Source organism: Mesoplodon bidens (assembly GCF_964165515.1).
Source record: "Mesoplodon bidens genome assembly, chromosome: 15".
In the NCBI taxonomy this organism is placed as follows: Eukaryota; Metazoa; Chordata; class Mammalia; order Artiodactyla; family Ziphiidae; genus Mesoplodon; species Mesoplodon bidens.
Window position 1 is genome coordinate 1,431,712 of NC_138171.1, and position 19,726 is coordinate 1,451,437.

General features: G+C 52.1%; 2 protein-coding genes across 3 annotated transcripts in view; one reads left to right on the forward strand and one right to left on the reverse strand.

Moving 5' to 3' along the window:
* Window positions 1–187: 187 nt before the first annotated feature.
* GID8 (GID complex subunit 8 homolog) lies at window positions 188–6,255 on the reverse strand. The gene is made up of 5 exons (XM_081255196.1): window positions 6,043–6,255; window positions 3,256–3,385; window positions 2,131–2,327; window positions 1,624–1,821; window positions 188–844 (listed from the first exon to the last, which is right to left on the reverse strand). The coding sequence occupies exons 2-5, from the start codon at window positions 3,371–3,373 to the stop codon at window positions 671–673; spliced, it is 687 nt and encodes a 228-aa protein (XP_081111322.1). The 5' UTR covers window positions 3,374–3,385; window positions 6,043–6,255; the 3' UTR covers window positions 188–670.
* Window positions 6,256–6,336: 81 nt separating this feature from the next.
* DIDO1 (death inducer-obliterator 1) overlaps window positions 6,337–19,726 on the forward strand; it is a 51,171-nt gene continuing 37,781 nt past the window's right edge. The window contains exon 1 of one of the 2 annotated variants that reach the window (XM_081255195.1): window positions 6,337–6,496. The gene's annotated coding sequence lies outside the window, so the exon portion shown is untranslated. Of the gene's footprint in view, window positions 6,497–14,126; window positions 14,265–19,726 lie in introns of those variants that run through there. The other variant, XM_081255194.1, reaches the window with a different exon arrangement.

Consider the following 19,726-nt stretch of genomic DNA (forward strand, 5'->3'; position numbering starts at 1 on the left):
TGGTTCATTGATCCACTAGGAAAGAGTCTCTCACCGCGTACAGCACCAAAATATATATTTGAAAATTTAAAAAACACACAGCCCGCCCCTCATATACACATGCACGCACGCACTTATCTCCCCGAAAGCCACACAACCCAGACCAAAAGGGAAAAAAATCAAACTCAGGACCCGCACACAAAAGAAGTCTTTGAATTGGGATTTACAAATTTATATAGTCTTTCCTATGAAAAAACGAAAACAAACCAAAAACCAAGGGGGGAAGGAAATACTTCTACACGAAGGCCAGCCGAGACGTGGGAGGATGAGGATGCGCTGTCTGCCTAGACACAAACAGAGAGCGAGACGGCCATCAGTGCTGCCCAGATGCTCCGAGCGGGGGCCTCGGGGTGGACCAGTGTCCCTAAGATGCGGCGCCTTGGGAGCCGAGACCCCCAGAGCACTGAGGTCAGGCCATGGTGTGGCCCTCGCCAGCCTTCCGGAAGAGACGGTGTCTTTCACTGCGCGTTCTCCAGCACTTAAAAGGGCTACTTTTCCCTTTCGAAAAGATTCTGGGTCAAACAAAAAAAGTAAAAGTGGGGAGGAAAGAGTTCTCTGCTGCCGTAAAAATCTTCAGTCCCAGATGGTCCTCTGCCGGCCCGGGCGGTGAAATGGGGCCCCTACCCAGACTCTACTTGGGCTCCTCGATCACACCTTTGCTGAGGTCTGTCATTTTGGGATATTTGACTTTCTTCTGGTCCAGCTCATTCTGAGCCCAAAGGAGTAGTTTCAGTAACTTTGCCAGCTTGGGTGTTGACTCACGATTTTCATAATCCAGGACAGCTTGGTTCACTTCACTCCACACCTAGAAAATAACGGCAGCCAATAAAAACCACCACACACGGAGAGCGCCCGCAAAAAGGGTCCATCATAAGATGCATTTCATGCGTCTTGGAAACCAATTTTACGTGAGAAGCTGGTTACTTATTTAACAAACACGAAGCCTGTGACTGTCAGGCGCTCCAGAGGATGTAAAACACACTACTTGTCCAGAGGACTCACGGTGTGGTCAGCAGATATCACATCCGGCCTGGACGGCGGTGACATGCCAGGAGCTGGGCACGAGGGGACTGGCAGAGAGGGCAGACCAGGGTGGGGGTGGGACCGATTCCATCCTAACGAGCCCCAGGACGACACCTGAGGTGGACCCCAAGGACACCCTCCTTCCAGGGTAGCGGAGGGTGGCGGGGAAGGAGCACTGCAGCCGGGGAGCCACCATGCCGGCGGGAACACAGAGGCTGCAACGGGGAGCGCCAAAGTGTCCGAAGCAAGTGTGGGCTTTTAATCAGGAGGTACTTGAAACACCTGTTCCTACGAGTCTCCAGCTATACAGGAAGAAGGCTCAGATAAACAAGAAAAATGGGCGAAGAGGCTTGACTGTTGTGTAACAGTTGCGATGCCCTGGGCTCCCAGTGTGACATGATGGAAGTCTCAACTAGGGAACAGCCGATGCCCTCCCAGCAGTGTCCCGGACAGAAACGCTGTCCTGTGCAACACCACCCACCCACCGCCCCGTTTCTCTGGAAATCCCGTGACCATCTGTGGAGGATGCAGACGGAAGCCCCCTACCCGCCCGGCGCCCACCTTCTGCCTCTGCATCATGTTGAGCAGGTCTCCGAAGGGCGAGTCCTCGGGGTTGTCGAAGGCCAGCAGGGCCAGCGTGCGCTCCATCTCGGTCAGGCACTCCCGGCTCTCCTCGCCCTGCTCGGCCAGCTGGGTCTGTGCGAACTCCAGCGCTGCCTCCGTCTCCCGCTGGCGGATCAGCTCGATCAGGTGCTGTTGCTGGTCGGGGGCCAGGCAGACGGGGTGAGCGCCGGGCGCCTGGCCACCTGGCCAGTGACACCCCCGCGGCCGTGCCTGCTTCTCATGGAAAGGGCCTCTCAAAGGACAAAGTTGTCTAGCAACTCCGAGTTATTACATTTGCATTTTTAAAGCAAGAAACAGCTTTTGAGATACACAGAAGAGCAGTTAATAACTCTAACCCCTTCCCCACGTCAATTAAAGCAACGTTCTATTAAGGCCAATTAGCCTCGTTACTTCCGAATCCCATAAAGAACCTTTATTTGTCAAGTGTCTGCAAACCAGACTCACTTGTAGGTGGAAGTAAAGATAGCGGTTTGTGTCCAGAAGCTCCGGATGGAGGCTGTTGACCAGTGCGATGGCCTCGGGAATCTGGCCTTCCAGTATCATCTCCCGGATTTTGATTCGCTCGTCGAGCGTTTCTAGATCAACACTAGGTTCGATCCCAGATTCCATCCGAAACTTCTCTGCTGCTTCCTTAAAGCCCTCTGAAAATGAAAACCATCCTCACCGCTCAGAAGGTCAGCAAGACGTCAATGCAAAGCCCTTGTATCTCCAGAAAGCCCATCCGCCTTGAATAAAAAAACCTCTGACATAACTGCACTTTCTTGGGTATTTGGGTTTAATACCTTTGTGACTTACCAGTTATGCCCCAGAAATGCAGACGTAGTACTTCATTTCCTTCCCCCCACAGCCCAAACGCTCTAACCTCCCAGCCAGGTGAGGATGGGTGCTGAGGCCCCACGTTCCGGTGTGGCCCCTGGTGGAGGGTTGCAGTCCAGGCCCAATGCAGAGAAGCTGCCGACCTGCTGCAGGGGAAGCCTGCAAGGCCCTGGCTACTCCCACTCTTAGTGAGTTTACAATTCTCTTCAACATCAGAGACTGATGGGAGGGGTGGTGGCCACTGGGAACTCACAGGAAGGAGACCCACTTTCTGGAAACATGTAGGTTTTCTCACCACGTACAGAGTTACCCTTTTGCTTCCCAGTGTCAAGGAGGACTGAGTATTAGCAGCAGAGCATGTGCGTTTCCTTCCGTATGCCCTTCCCCCTTTCTTCTTTTGAGTTGGACACACCTTCTAGAAACAGTCCAGTATCACTTACCAGACTGGCCAGAAGAGATTAATTACTTGGGTTTTAAACGTACTTCAGCACTTTCTTAATTACGTTGACCAATTGCAAAAATGTCAAAGGCCAAGAAACAGGTTTTTTCCTTAGGTCTCAGAGACCTGGAATCATGATCTCATCTCCGGAAGAGGATATCTCTTTAAATCCGTAACTACAAGTTTATCAAAAGAACACTGCACTTTCATGACGCCTGAACACAAGTGCACCACAAAACTTCAGTAAGTCCTGACTGTGTGCACAGAAAGGGATAAGGATGTCCAAGGGGCGGCACCCTCGTCACACCCCTTACCTGTGACCAAGTAGTTCATGATGAGACGGTTCATGTCTGCTCGCTGGACGTGTAAGTTATTGAGCTTTTCCATCCACTCATCCTTTGTGATTTCATCGGGTTTTTCTGTATAACTCATTCTGATTTATTTCTACAGGGAAAAAAGGTAATATTTTAAGAATCGGTGAAGAATTCTACGACAATTGCGATCATTTCAGACATAAACACGGCGACAGAGCAAGAAGTAAGAGGGGGAGAGTGGGAAGATACTTAAAATGTGGGAAACAGCACATGCCAAGGGCGTGAGACTCAAACACAGATTCAGGGACCAAAGCGAAGGTTGGGGTGTTCGGAAGGTAGGATGAACGTGAGGAAGAGCCAAGGGTCTTAGGACCAGGAGGTCAAGAGGTCGGCTGGGGTCCGATTAAGGCCCTACAGGACACGGGGGATCTAGATGGACTCCCCTCTAAGCACAAAGGGCAGCCACGAGAGGTACAGGCTGAAGAATCACGTGCTGCGATGTGTGTGCTCGAGAGAAGCCCACATCACACACCCTCCAGACTCTGGCAAAAATGAAGCGGTCCGACAACACTAAGTGTTCACAAAGACGTGGAGTTCTCCTGAACCCCTTTACCCTGCGGTCGGAACGGACCGCGCAGCAGAAACACTTGGCATCGCTTTGCACGGCTGTGCACGTGTGCCCCTTACAGCCAGCTCTTCTCCTGGAGACTGAGACCCAGACGCAGACGAGCCTGTCCACAGAGACACTGCTCAGGATGGCGACAATATGGAAGCCATCCACCCAGATGTTCAGCCAACAGCAGCACAGACAAATGGACTGTGGTTCACAGGACCACAGTCCCATAGGACCAAAACCCCGGGGCAGATCGGTTTCAGACTTCAGAACCGTTCAGGCTGTACAAAGACTATGTGCACATTTTACCACGTATCATACGCCATCCTCTCTGTGGTGTGGGGCAAGCACCCCACATCAGATATGATTTCTTCAGTGAAACGTATGAGGCCTCATACCAAGTGGAACAGAAGCTACTAAACAGCCTTTGCCAGGTGAGGTTTTGCCATCTAATAGATTAAAAAGAAAACCAAAAACTTTTGGTCTTCAGAGTTATGTGGATTTTAGGACTACTGAGAAGGGACTGTGACTGTATCCACGGAACAGGATTTACTAAAGCAGGCAAAATAAATGAATGTGACCACATGGGGGACTTAAAAACCAGCTGGACGAAGACAGCAAGTCACAGCAGAGACCCAAGTGCGGCGGTTTGTAAACAACAAAAACAAGCTGTACAATGTTTGCTTAGCAGTAAATACATTCATACGTTCATAGCAAAACCGTTTTGCCACTGTTTTAAGTAAGGGCATGAAACATGAAACTCAGGAGGTGGTTACCAAGGAAAGGGGGCCCTGGGAGCACCAGCTGGGCTCTCGGGATGGGTGGTGAGCCCACCACTGCCCATGTCAGGTTTATCCTTTGTAACTGACATAGACGTTGTGGATGTTACTTTATACATAGCAAAGCACATGCTAAACCGATTAAAAAAAAATTTTAAAGACAGCTCTGGTTGCCCAGTGGACATGGGATGACCGTGCGGGTGGTGAGAGCTGAGCAGGAACACCAGTGAGGAGCCACCCAAACAAGAGAGGACGGCAGCAGAAGAGCCACAGAGCACAGCCCATCGAGACTCTGTGGACAGAGCCAGTGGGCCTTGCTGCTGGACCCAGTGTGGAAGAATAAAAGAACGGAAGACTCGGGGACCATGGGGGGGCGGTGTTTCAAGCTTGAGACCTTGCAGGATGAAGCCACAAATGAGGAGAGGAACAGGTCTGAGGAGCCGGGCAAGTTTGGGCTATCAGACCCACAGCAGGAGAAGTCAAGCAGGCACCTGGATTACAGGTCCTGAGCTCAGCGCTGGAAACAATTAGGGAAACATCCGCCACAAAATGACTGAAAGCCAAGAGATCGATCGCCCAGGGAGAGAGTGTAGGTGGGGAAGCAAAGGGGTACAAGACAAAGTCCTCGGTCCGTGGGGGATGCCATGCCCAACTCTGATCCGCAGAAGAACACTTGTCCTAAGACACAATCAAGAGGTGCTGTCCCTCACTCAAGGACCCATCTCTCTAAGCTACGGGCCAGTGGCGTAACTCACTCAGATCAAATTCTCAGTCCTGGACGGCAGAGCGACGTTTGAAAAAGTAACAACTTTGGAGAACTGTCCCATTCTGTTTTGTGCAGGAAGAACTCAGCAGTTAAAAATCCCACAGACATAATTTAACATCCCACTGCGGACGGCGAGGAACACTTGCTCGCAAGAGCAACGTCCGGCCTCTGCAGCTCAGCCTCTGCTCGGACGCGGCTCCGGGTGGAAACGGTTCCCGTCGCAGAGACACCTGTGCGACGTGTCGAGAACTATCACCTCCTAGCAGACGCCGCCTCGGAATGTGCAGACCTCCCTCGAAACGCGCTTCGTCAACAACAAACACCGAGTCTCGGCGCTCGGGCTCAGCCGCCTTAGGAGAAGGGGGCATTTGGACCTGCAAACCCCGAGGGCGCCGCCTCCCCGAACAACGCGGCCCGAGGACACCTGCTCGGACCCCCAACCCCGGAAGGCCCCCCGGCGCGGTCGGCCAGTCGGCGCACCCCCGCGGCCCGGCCCGCCCCCTTCCCCGGCCGCCTCGATCCCTCCCCGGCCCCGGCCCCCTCCTGGCTCTCCGCCTCCCCGCCCCGCTTCGCCGCGCTCCCGCGGGGACGCTGCGCCCGACCGCCTGGGCCCGCCGCGGCCATCTTACCGTGAGGATCCCGCCTGCCGCGCTGCGCGGTCTCCGCGGCCGCTCGGGGTGCCGGCCCGGGCGGGGAGGGGGCGGCGGCGGCGCCGGGGAGGGGGAGGCAGAGGCGGGGGCCGCGGCGGAGGCGGGGAACGGGAGGGCAGACGCACCGGCGGCCGCCCCCTCAGCCACTTCCCGCGAAATCGCGAGATTGCAAGCCGACAGCCAATCAAGGGCTCTCGCGAGGGTGCGGGTCGCGGCGGCCGCCCGGAAGCGCGGGACTCCAGCTTCCGTCCTTGCGCAGAACTCCCCTCACGGCTCCCTGGCTCTACGGATTGGCGCGAGAGTCAAAAGGCGGTGGCCGCCTCTGGATAAGATGGCCGCCGTGGAGGCGTCGTGGTAGGGGAACTTCGAGCCGGGACGGCGACATCAGGACTGAGTCGAAGGCTAAGGTCCCAGCGTCCCTCCAGTCGTTTGTGTGAGCCCGAGGGCATGGGGCGGGAAGGGGGGGACAGGCGCCGGTGCTCCGCGCAGCCCAGAGGCGGGGTCCTTGCCAACCCGGTGCTCGCCTTCGCGCAGGCCCGGGAGGAGCCTCCCGAACTCGGCTAGCGGGAGCTCTCGGTTCCGACGGTTGGGGCAGGTTCCCGGGCACGCGACCGCGGCGGGGAGCGCGCACCCGCTCGCTGCCGCCTGAGTCAACCCGGACGGGCCTGCCTTCGGGGAACCTCCCAGGGGCCCGGGGGCCTTTTCCGCCTGTGGTCCCTGCGGCGCGGGGCCTAGTGGTTTTTCCCGCCCGTGATCCCTGCGGTCCCAGGCCCGGCGGTCTTACCAGCCCGGTGCCGGGTGGTCTTTCCTGCCCGTGATCCCTGCGGCCCGGAGCCCGGTGGTCTTTACAGCCCGTGGTCCCTAAGCTGCGCTCGGGTTGGGCGGGGACTGCAGGCCTGTGCGACATGGGCCCCGAGGTGCTGCGGTCGCTGTCCGGAGAACGGAGGGTCTCCCTGCGCCGCGGCCGGGACCTGATGGTCGCGGAGATGCAGAAAGTCATTTGCGCGTTTATTTGGTTATTACTGTACGTCTGCTGGAGAAGAGTGCAGACTCCTTCAGAGCAGGGTCTCGTTTTCCTGTTTCTGGAGAGTAAAGTTAAAAGATTTTGGAACCCTTCAGGAAGGAAATTGAGGGGCAGCCCTTTGCTCCATCGGATGAAGTCCGGTGTCCTCCTGAGTTAGAATTCGGGCGTTAGTTGGTTTCCTGTGATTGCTGGGGAGTGAACTAAATAACGTGGAAGTGGTATGGGACTTATTGCAGAAAGTAAGTGGAATTTGGCAAATAGGTTTGACAGTGACGACTAATTGTGGATATTTTCCATTAGGGTTAGTCAAATGAGCTAAATCTGCAGGTCCAAAGCTTTGACCAAATCTATTTAAAACGCAGACGCAAATGCAATATATGTCTGTAATAACATCCTTTTTCAAGTACTTAATCCTATAAACAACTTTAGATGTCAACTTTATAATGGGCGAGGGGTGCAGATTTTAAAAATTCTTTTCAAGGGTGCATGAGCAAAACTCTGGTGCCCTAAGAGGCTAGAGGGTTCTAAAGAAGGTTCATGTGCACCTTCTGTGCGGGTCATAGGTTAATGGCCCGTCAACCCCGGAAGTGGTCCTGCACAGCCTGAATTCTGTCTAGATACTGGCTGCTTTTTGAAACCCACACTTCAGGCAGGATCATCTCTCTTTGTCCCTGGCCCCCTCTTCACACCCATCGGCAACTCCCCAGTTGCCTGTGTAGAGTGAGCACAGCTGAAAGCCTCACCACTCCTACCCTGACTCTGGACTCACCAGGGGCTCTCACCTCTGGGCTCTCAGGAGCTGGGTCTGCGTGCAACACTCCTGAGGCCGGCTCCTGGGAGTGGGGACACCATCCCGACAAGCAGGATGTCGTGCCATCCCTTCGTGTTCACGTGGTCCCTAAACGATTCCTTCGTTGCCTTCAGCACACCGTTCTATGTCACTGATGCCTGTTAGTGTGTCACAGTTCACCACCAATGACACATGACCTTCATAAGAGCTGAAGCGGCTAGTATGTGGCAGGGGTTCTGTAGATACTTGCTGAGAACGTGGAGGAATAGATGAGTGAGGGTGAGAACCTTCGCTAGAAGCAGTCTCAGCAAAAAAGGACAGAGGACGGGAAGTTAGCAGTCCCAGTGGAGTGAGAGCAGAGAAAGAAGTCGAGAATGGCGCTCGGATGTGAGCCTAGTTGGTGGGGTCGATGGTGGCGCCAACTGAGGAAGAGCCGGCAGGGTGAGGAGTGAGATGGGAGGAGGGAAGGGGTGGTTAGGGGCCCAGGGTGGACCATGGAACGCTGGAGGGAACGATGAGGCTGGAAGTGCAGGTTTCTTGGTAACAGCTCGTGAGAGTCCGTAAACGTATTACTCGAAGTCCGTGGCGAGGAGGAGCAGGGAGGAAGGGCCGGAGCGCTGCTGCCGGGCTCTCCAGGAGCCTCGGGGCGCAGCTTCCAGCAGGGCGACTGGCGACTGGTGGGGCAGGCCACTTGACATTCACCAAAAGCTGCCCCTGTGACAGGGCAAGAAGTTCGGTGAGCCGGTGAAGGCGGAAAATGTCAGATCGCGGTGAGCTGAGAGGGGGTGAGGTGTCTAACACTGAGAGGCGCCCAGGGCCCTGCAGCACGTGTGCAGAGGAGCTCGCAGGTGGACTTGGTCACGGGAGACGCTAAAGCCACGGGGTTCGATGGCTGAGGGGGAGGCCGGTGTGTCGGAGAGAACCCTGGGCTTCGCGCTTGTGCCTTTGGGTCCACAGGGCCGACCCACCACTGAATGGGGACACCAGAGGAGGGCCGGGATCAGCGGGGAGCTCAGAAGTCAGGAGCTCGTTTCGCATGCGTTAGGCTTTGCGGTGCGTTTGAGGCATCTAGTGGAGAGGTTAGGGGAACAGACGAGTGGATGGTGAAGGACAGCGCAGCACGGCCAGGAGGGCGTGAGGCCCCGGATGGAGACGCAGTGAAGAGACAGGCGGCCTGGGCCGAGCCCTGAAGACACCCACGTGCAACAGGGGAGCGGGGAGCAGGAAGCAGCTGGGGGTGCAGGGCCAGGTTGGTCATCATCTGGGGCAGTGAGCAGGTTGACCAAGACTTCAGCCCCTTGGGGTGGTTGACTGACTTCGCGATAGGAAGGCAGGGGCCCAGAGCTCGGGCTCTTCTCCAAGCCCTGGTGGAGCGTTTCATTCTGACAGATTAACAGTTCTTTTTTTCTCTCTTTGTAATTGGTTTTCTTTTCTTTTTTTTTTAATTGAGGTATAGTTGATGTACAATATTATGTGTTCCAGATGTACAACGTAGTGATTCACAGGTCAGCAGTTCTTTTAAGAGAGACATTGAGGTTTATTAGTTTCAAAAGAGCAGACAAGAGTTTTTAAAAAAGGAAATGCGTTTTGAGAATAAAATACACAGTGCTCCTTTAAGCCAATCCTGGACTGTTCAACAACCTGGGTATCAGCCATGTTTTACAGAATTGCAGTATTTTGGAGGGTGTTTCTGTCTTATTCTCATACCCTCAAAGCATAAAATCAAACTCCTACATGCTGGAGCTCTGCTTTCCAGGGGATTTGGCAAATCAACCCTGATTCTTCAGGATAAGGTATAAGCTAATTGGTTGTTGCTGCTCGGAATCGTTACCACAAGTGGGCAGTAAACTCCAAAAAGTCAGTTCCCATAGCCTCAGCTTCACACAGTATCTTGTCTTCAGGTTCTCCGTGAAGCTGTTGGAAGGAGTAAGGAAGACTGTTGTTACTGTTTAGTTCTGCTGCATGTATTCAAGACCCTGTGAAGCACGTGTAATGGGGTCTGAGATGGTCGCCTTCCCCCTCCTTGCGGGATTGTATTTCCCTTTCTCGATTATATCACTAAATCAGAAAGCACTGGTTTCGTCATAAGTTTCTTTGGATGGGTAAAGTAATATTTTAGAGTAATAGTTTTCTTGACCTTTTAACTCCTGCAGAGGTTGTAACGTAAACTGTGTCCAGCACAGTGCCACCTGAAACGCTTGGGGTGGGGTGGGGGCCGGACGGAGGGGCACAGGCAGCGTGCTCACAAGGCTGCCAGTCAGGGCGCTGCTCGCGGACTGTCTCTGCTGAATTTGACCCTTCCCTTCACACCTGGCTGGTTAGGGCTTTGATGCACACACCGGAGATCCATACAGACACACGCACCTGTATATATAAACACCTATAGCGTATACGTGTGTAGCTGTATATCTGTATATGCTTTGAGGGGTTTCTTGTTTTTGTTTAGTTTTGGTGGTTTTGTTTTTGAATGAGCCCAGTTCTGATCAGATGTCTGACTTGGGAGATAGAAGCACTGAATGAAGATGAGGCATTTTTTCAATCGATATCCACGCATTCCTTTTAAAAAACACTCGCCAAATTTTGTTTTTTCTTTTTTGACTTTAAAATCCTCTTATATTTACTCTTTTAAATGTTTTTACTTTCCATTGAACGAGAGGAACTTTGTGTGTCTGACAGACTCCCAAGATTTGTCACTTTGCTGTGTAGTTGTAAAAGGCAACATTCTTGTCCTCCTACCTTTTGTGGACAGATTTGGGAGATCCTATTTCTCCTTGGATTTCTAAATTTCAGAAGCAGTTGGTTCAACTTGGAACTCAAAACTATTTTGGTATTGAAAGGGTAATTTATGGGTATTGATTTCATTGAAATCAGGGCTACCCCAGAATAAAACCTTTCGGGTATCCTTTTGAAATTCCTAATAGCTCAACCTGTGTTACTCTTGTTGGTATTTCCTTCAAATACTCTTTTCTCACTTTCACCATTTTGTTTTTGTGACCCAAGCAAGAGCAGGAATTTATACATTTTTTTCTCTTTTGGACAAATCCAGAAAGCCACTGTTAGACCTGACTTTCAACTATCTTTGACTTCTCAAGTATTTTCTTTCAGAAAAACAAATCTCTTAAATTGTAGGCGGTACAGCTAGTTGTCGCTGTGTGCCTGCCCCTGAGGCCCCACAGTCCAGGTGCGGGCCCTGCCCTGGGCCCTCCTTGTCTCAGTTGACTGTTCTCTCCCAGCCTGTGGAGGTTCCTGTTCCTGCTCACCAGCTGCCCTAGGAATTCGGTTCAGATCTGTGGGCTTGTTTCTCCCTTTTCCTGTTACGTACTTTGTGGTATGATGAGCTGTGAGGGTAAATGGTGTATCTGGGCACAATGCCGTGGTGGATCCAGTACACCCAATGGTGTTTCTGCTTTACTCTTTTTTTTGTTCGTTTTGCGGTACGCGGGCCCCCCACCGCTGTGGCCTCTCCCGCCGCGGAGCACAGGCTCCGGACGCGCAGGCTCAGCGGCCATGGCTCACGGGCCCGGCCGCTCCGCGGCATGTGGGATCTTCCCGGATCGGGGCACGAACCTGTGTCCCCTGCATCCGCCGGCGGACTCTTAACCACTGCGCCACCAGGGAAGCCCTCTGCTTTACTCTTAAACTGCTTTTCTGTCAATCTGTGAAAGGCGTTGATTTTTCTGGCTTTTTCATTTGGTGTGTTCCTTTTAGAGACTGCTAAGAGATGAAACCAACCAGAAAGGAAATACACTTTTTATGCCTTATACTTTTTAAAAATATTTCTTCTGACGTTAACTTTATTTACTTTTCACTAAACTCGCAGGGAAAAGTAGATGTCTCAGAGTTACAGGAACCACCCTGAAAGGCGGGAGTAACAAGCGTTGTTCTGACCTCTGAGCCCTGTAGCCCATGACCCCTGGGTCAGAGGGCACCTACGGTAGCTATTCTGAAGAAACCCTGAGGGTTTTCCTCCAAACTACTGGCCAAGGCTAGGGAGGAGGAGCTAAGGGGGGATCCCACCTTGACTTTGCCCCCTGGCTTCTTCTCTCCTCCCTGGCATCTCTCCTCTGCCCCAGGCCTGGGTCTGAGTTTGGGTCCAGGTTCACTGGGGACCTTGCCCAGGGCCAGGCAGTGGCCCCACCCTAGACCTTGACTACCCAGCCCCTTGCCTGCCTGCGTGCTGGGAGGGTGCTGGCTTGCTTGCCTTTGAATTCCAAATGAGAGTAGCAATAAAGCTGCTTGGCTGTCACCTTGCCTGGTTTTAAATTGTCCTTGGGAAGGGCCCAGACGCCCCTTGCCTTGTCTCTCGGGGCTGCGCTTGGCTGCAAGGAGAGGGGTGCTCTGCTCGGGACCCTGCGTGCCAACGGGCTTTAACTCGGGGGTGAGAAGAGGCTGGACACCAGGAAGCAGTCTTTTAAAAGGACTGCTCACTCTTCCAGATGTGCTTTTCTGCTTTTATAAATTTCCTCCGAATTGCCCATGGGTATTGGTGGCAGGACCTGGTGTCCACACACGTTGGGCATGCACCAATCATACATTTTCTCAAAGACTGAAACCCCCTTGAGTCCTGGAAGCCTATTTAGCTTCCTGCTCCCTCCTGCCGTCTGAGCTACTTGTCAGTCCCCCGAACTTTGGGATTTTTCTTTGTGTATTTGGGGTATTTAGGAAAGAATCTGAGACAACTGTAGACTCCTTTTTAATCTGTTTGTTCCTCTGGGTATAAGTTTGTTAGGAAAAGGTATTCCTCAGCTAGCAGACTTCAACTAGAAAGTATACAAACTGCAGTTCCAGAAATGCCTTTTTTTTTTTTTACCAGGGAAGAGCACCTCCCTTGAGGAGTGACAAGAGGTGAACTGGAGTTACCTGAAGAGGTGGGAGGGCGAGGGCCTGACTCCTCCCACAGGTGGTAGGTGCCCCTGAGCCTGGAGGCTCATGGTCAGGGCCAGCTCCTGCTGGGAGATCAGAAAGGGAGGCGCAGTTGCAGGGCTGGTGGGGGCGCAGTTTCCTTTCCTCTGCTGCCCGAGAGCCCTCCTGAGCCCCCCAGTACTGCAGTGATACAGGCGGGGCTTCCCCTCTGGGCCTCCCTTCTGTCCACTGGGCTTCCCACCTGGAGCTTCCTCCTGTTCCACTGGCATCCCGGTCCTCAGTGTCTTTCGTGCGTCCCAGCACCCGCCTAAAGCTGCAAGCCAGTTAAAACCTCACCTTGTAGAAAGACATTGCTGCTGGGTTTGCTTCATGTAAAAATTTTCAGCTAAAGAGGCTGGGTGGGGTTTCCCCGTTCCGACTCCCATTTAGGGAGCCCTTTGCAGGGAGGCCTTCTGTGAGCTTCCCCTGCACCCCAGCATGAGTCCCATTTTACACACAGCTTACCCAAGATCACACTGCTGGCTCAAGCCAGTTTCAACTCTGTCTGGTTTATGAACTTCTCATACACCCATCTGGAGCAAACCTGAAGACAATCAAGATGTTAAGAGTGCAGAATTCATACTTGCAAGAGTCCATGGAAGCAGTCCTAATGGAATCACATCAACAGAAACAAGCTGTGTTGGATTCCTTTGAAGAAAACGGACAGTCTGAGAACCTGGCAGGCCGTGTGATCTTCAGAGATGTTTATTTAGAAGCACACCTGCTCCCAGGCCCCTGGTTCTCACGGAAGCACCTGGCAGTCCTCTGTAGAGTCTCGGGTGGAGCTTTACTGCACACAGGGCACTTTTCTGCTTTTTGCCCAGCGGTTCCTTCTACTAAGGAATGTGGAAGCAGGGAGCTGTAGCGGCAGCGATGGGGACAAAGGCCCTCGTCCGGAGAGTTGCTGTCCTCGGGGGCCATTGTCCAGTGTCCCAAGGTAGCAGATGTTTCCCCTCTGAAGTCCGTTTGTTGAGTATTTGGGGATGGGCAAGTGCCCTGCAGCCCTCCTGGGCAGGTGTGCCCGGTTGGGTAGGCGGGGGCGACCCGGGCACTGAGCTCTTTGGCCCCGTGGGGAGCGGGCTCGAGTCCCAGAGAAGCTGGGAACGCAGTCAGGTGGGAAATGAGCGATGCACCTTGCTCCTCCATCCTCTTCCCGGCCCCTTCTGGGGCCCGGGGTGGCCAGCCGACTGGAGCCACGCCGCCTCTGCTCCCAGCTTTGGCCCTATGGCTCGGGAACCGCGCGGCGCAGGGCAGGGGCGGGGCCTGGGTCTGGCTCCTTCCTCCGCCAGCCGCGCGGGGGCGCTGCTCGGGGCGCGGCCGGCTCCTCTACCCGCCGCGTTTCGGTGGCCGGCGTCTTCCCTCCGCTCAGAGTGCGGGCGGCCCCTCTACCCCCCGCATCTCGGTGGCCGGCGTCGACCCCGCCCGCCCACTCTGAGGCTCTCGGAGTAAATGGCTGCGGAATCCTGGAGGCCTGCGGCCCGCGCAGTGAGTGGCGGCCGGTGCGCCGGGCAGAGGGTCGGCCGCTGCGAGGCCGCATAGGGACGGGCGGGGGTGGCGGCGCCCGAGCCCGGCCCGCCCGGCGCCGCAGGGCTCGCGTCCAGCCGCGCTCTGTCGAGCTGAGAAGATGGCGGCGGCCGCGGGGAGGGGGAGGGGGGCGCCGGGGCTGCCGGGCGGGGCCCACTCCGCGGGGCCCGGCCCGGTCCGCCCGCCGCGGGCGTGTCCTCGGGGCTGGGTTACGGTGTGGACGGCCTGAGAGGTGCGCGAGCAGGACGCCGCCCGGTGACCCCCCCCCCCCACCACCACCAGCGGCAGCGCTGGAGGAGGGCGATGCTTTTTCCTAGAAGTTCCTGGTCTCGCTGCTGGTGCGTGGAGGAAGTGATTCTGTTTCAAGTAACTGTGTAACGTAGGATTGAATCCCCCACCTCCGTTTTTTTTTTTTTTTTTAAACAAGTGTCTAGTTGCTCTGGACACCTTAAAGGAGATGAAGTTTCATTCTGGTTTTTTTTTTTTTTAAGTGTGGTTCTTTTCGCTTGATGGTTTTGGTTTCTGGTCGACTATTCTCGTAAAGAATAACATTACGATAGTTGCGTGATATTTGATGCTATAGGAAGCAAAAAAGGCCTTCAGAAAATCGGTTTCGCTCTTTTATTGAGTGTGTGCCTAGCCGTAAAATGCGGATTTTTAGCTTTTATTGTGTGACGTGTCGATTTGATGTAGGACACAAATTTGTGTTATATCTTATCCTCTGGTCAACCTCAGGGTAGAAAGGAGCAACGTTCACCTTCCACCGGCGGTGTGCCCGGCCGTGCCCTTTCTGGCTCACGTCTTTGGGGCTCAGATCCCACGCCCTCATTTGCTCTCTTTTCTTTCCCCCTCGGTTGCTCCCCCGCCAGGTTGGGAAACCCTGGAGGTCAGGGCAGGTTTTCTGCTCTGAATCCAGCACTTCAGTCAGTGAGCTTAAGAGTTAGGACCTTAGAACGACAGCACTTGAGCTAAGTTGAAGATACTCTTTAATTCATGTTTTGGTCTTAGATAATATCCATATAATTTGCACATTGGTGGAATGAGATTTGAACCTCATGTACTAGGGTATTTTGCAGGAGGGAAGGGCGGATATTAAGATCTTTTCAGTGTGCTCACATAAGCTCATTACCCATAGCTTGGTAAGCGGGAAGCTGAGCCTCCAGTTGGCACCAACAACAGCTCACAGTGGGCATTCCACCAAGGTTGACCCTGTTCTGGGCAGTTGATGTGTGCTAATTCGTCTCACCGAGTAGGATGCTTCTGTACCTGTTCTAACCTCCAAGAAGCCAAAGCACCTTTAAGGAGCTTGCCCAAGATCGCAGAGCTGGGTTCTAACCGGGCCGTTGGGCCAACCCCAGACAAATGTTCCATGATTTCCCCAGAGCTACGTAGTCCCTGGCTTCATGTTTCCAAGAAAGGTGTTTTAGCCGTGGATTTTTTGTTTTCAACATCTTTATTGGAGTATAGTTGCTTTACAATGGTTTGTTAGTTTCTGCTCTATAACAAAGTGAATCAGCTATACACATGCACATATCCCCATATCTTAGCCATGGATTTTAAGGAAATAAGATCTGTGACCTTTAGAACGATTTCTCGTTGTATTCAACAAATATTTATTGCATCCTGCGTGCCAAGCACCTTGGTTGTAGCAGGGACCAGAAAGGTGGCCTTCCCAACCCTGGAGACGTGTGTAATGGGGACCTGTGAGGGTCGGCAGCCATGTCCCTGGAGCCTGGGACCCCTTTTTGGCACTTGAGGGTGGCATGTGTTGAACATATACGTCTCCACGTCTAGTCCTGTGCTTTCCCATCTTAACACGGCAGAGACGTCTCAGGTGTCGCCTGGGGAGGCCCAGCCCCAACCCTGTTGTGAAGCGTTCTGCCTAATGCATTTCCTGAGCACCTTCTGTTTCCTAGCTGCCCGTGTTTTTGCAGACTTAGGTTAACAGTGAGTTTAGGAATAAGGTGTATCTTTAATTTCCTTCTGATTTTCCACCGAGAACTGTCTTCTATTAGTATTCGATTAAATTCAGGCTGTTCCAGGCGAAGCGAGTTGTGCTCCGATAAGAAAGGGCAGAATTAAAAGTTGGGCAGTTGGCTCCTCCCCTGATTGTCTGCTGTTACGGGGGTCACCATTTCTTTCTGGCGAACAGTGCGCCTCCCAGCATGTATGCGTGTGTGAGCATCACCATGGCTTGTTGAGGAAATGTGTCACTGGAACCTGGACACGGGGCGACTCCCAGTGCTTCACGTGGCCCTTCGTGTGGGTGGGGTTTATCTTCTTGGTGAGGTGGGGAGGGTTTGGAGTGGGGACTTGGCTCCCGTTTTCTTTTTGGCGGTGGAATTGTGGGTCCTGCTGTTGACACTGGAAGTCTCTCCGTGACTGACCACAGGGTGCCTTATTGGCTCGGAGCTCTTTCCCTGGCAGCCCGCGGACTGGGTCTTTTTCGTGTGTGTTTTCCAGACGTTCCAGGTACTGATTGTTTTTTATTTCTGTTAACATGACGTGTTTTACCTTTTTTATACACGTGTTGCAAGCTACCAAGTGACTTCCATTTGGCTCTTACAGAGCGAAGATTGAATGTTTACAGGTCAGTTCACTGTTGTCCTTGGGTCCCTGCAGTTGGCACTGTGTCCAGTAGAGGCCTGATTTCTCATACACCTGGTGGCTTCGGGAAGTCCTTTAAGAAAAACGTTCCTTAAACAGTCCCTTTTGCATTTCTTCTTACTTAAATGGTGGCGTCAGGTGGAAACCTAATGTTACTCTCTTTAAGGCCAGCATCAAATGATGTGTTAATTCCACTGCAAAGGCTCTGTGATTAACAGCTAATGGACATGTACTATTTGGGAAGGAGGAGGCCTGATGGTCTACATTGAGCTCCCTTGATCTTAAGTGCCTACACTTCCTGGAGTCTCTTGCTTAGGCCTTTTTTTTTTTTTTAATTCCAAACTCTAATTTATCCCCCTGCCCGAGCATGCGGGCAGTGGGATAAACTTTGTTTTCTACGCCTGAGTCTATTTCTGTTTTGTAATAAGTAAGTTCATTTATGTCCGTTTTTTTAGATTCCACATACAAGTGATATATATTTGTCTTTCTCTGATTTTATTTAGTATAATAATCTCTGGGTCCATCTACGTTGCTGCAAATGGCGTTTCATTCTTTTTTATAGCTGAGTAATGTTTTGATGTATACATTAACCACATCATCTTTATCCATTGCATCCATCAGTGGACATTTAGATTGCTTCCACGTCTTGGCTATTGTGAAAAGTGCTGCAGTGAACATTGAGGTGCATGTATCTTTTCAAATTAGAGTTTTCTCCAGATACATGCCCAGGCGTGGGATTGCTGGATCATACGGCAACTCTAGTTTTTAAAGGAACCTCCATACTGTTCTCTTCATTTTATTTTTTGAGTAGCATAGTTGACCCTTGAACAACATGGGTTTGAACGGTCCGGGTGCACTTACACAGGGACTTTTTCCGGTAGTAGATACTACGGTACTGGTCTGCTGTATACGGAGGCCAAGTGTAAGTTATACACAGGAATTGGATGGGAGTCCAGTTCCTGCATTGTTCAAAGGTCACCTCTAATTTTGAGGGTAAGTTGTTACGTGAAGTTGAATAGGTAATTGTACGCATTTTAATAAGAATTGCTGTAGCCGTGATTGTAAAACCTACTTAGTAGGTGTGATTACCTTGTTTGTAATTTGTAAAGCAGATGTTTCTCTCTTGAGTGCTATGGTTTTGTTTTTCATATGCTGATAGAGACACTCAAGAGGTATTTAATACACCTTTACTACAGGAAGGGAAATGAGGTTCCCTCCCAATGTAAAGAGAGCTGTACTGCGTTTGGGTTGCAAAGATAAGTTTATAGAGAGAGAAAATTAAGATATAAAGAAAGGATATAAAATATGAAAGGATATAAAGAAAGCAGAAACCCCAGAAATGGCACCATTTGGAAGCCCAGTTACAGCTGTGGATGTGTTTGTGAACTTGGTTGGGGCGGGGTGGGGGGGGGTCAAGATGTGCTGGGAACTGTTACCTGCTGGCTTCGCTCAAGGGTGTGGGGCTCTTTCCATGGCAGGGGCTGTAGAGTTCATCATCCTTTAATTACAGTCTTAAAGAATTGCATCATGTGGCTGTTTCTAGGTTTTTCTCAAACTGGTCTCCTGGTGATGGACATTGGTTTGTGTCCCTTAGTTTAAAAAAAAAAGGCATGCTGGGAGCACCCTTATAAATGACACAGGCTGTTTATCATACTCTGACTGGCACTTGACACGATGGAGTTTCACAGTTGTCCCCATTTCCCTGGGCAGCACACCTAGCTGTTAGGTTTGCAGTTGGGGTTGAAGGCAGGGACACCCTGGTGTGAAGCCTGCCTTCTTCTGTGGTGCTGCCCCTTGAGCCTCCCAGCCCCCTATCTGCTTATCAGAGGACTTAACCCTAGTTGTTAGTGTGTGGGTGTGGTCAGGACTGGGGATGCTGAGCCGGCACAAGGAGTGGTCCCCCTGAAATGCCCCCAGTGCCCCATGGAGACAGGGCTAGGTCAGGGCTAGCCATTGACTCTTTAGGTTTGTTAGATTGTAATTTAAAGAGTATTTGTGTTTTTAGTAGTAAGGTGGCTTTCTTCTGCACTTTCCCGACCCGGGCAGCGGTGGCAGGAGTCGGAGAAGTTGCCTCAAGTTGAGCTCTGCATGGATCTGTAAAAATCAGTACAGAAAATCCTGTTTTTATTTAATAACTGCTTTATTTAAGCTTGGACCTTCCCCACTGCCCCCCAAAGCTAGACATTGACCTCTTCTAATCTCAGAGAAAGAAAAGAAGATTCCAGCTCAAGTATACAGTTGAATTCTTGACGTTTGCATTTCCAAGGTCTCCAAGCATTGTTTTTGCCCCTTGGCCTGAGGCATGAGGTGCAGCTCCACTCATGAAGCAGGTGCTTGGGAGACAGCCGCAGGCCTTTGGTTTCTTCCTCCAGCCATTTTCTCTGTGGACTTGGGTGGCCGTCCCTCTGAATGCCGCCGTTTCATAACTGGTGTCTTCTCAGTCAGCCGAGGAGAGGTGGGGAGGGTCAGGGAGAGCAGCCTCCTGGAGCGTCACTGTCACGGCCCTTCAGTCTCACTGGCCCATCAAGAGCAGCCCTTTGAAGTTGCCAGTAGTGTCAAGTCTGTGCTGTTGGCCATTCTCAGACTGACCCCTTTACACCTAAAATTAACAAGGACCCCAAAGGGCTTTTGTTTACATTGTGTCTATTGATATTTTCCATATTTGGCATTAAACATGAGACATTTAAATATACTTAAAAATAATAACATAAATAACACTTTATGGAAACTGTGTTCCAAAACAAAAACAATTTAATGAGAAAGGTAGTGTTGTCCTAGGGTTTTGCAGCTCTCCTGAACGTCTGGCTTAAGCGACA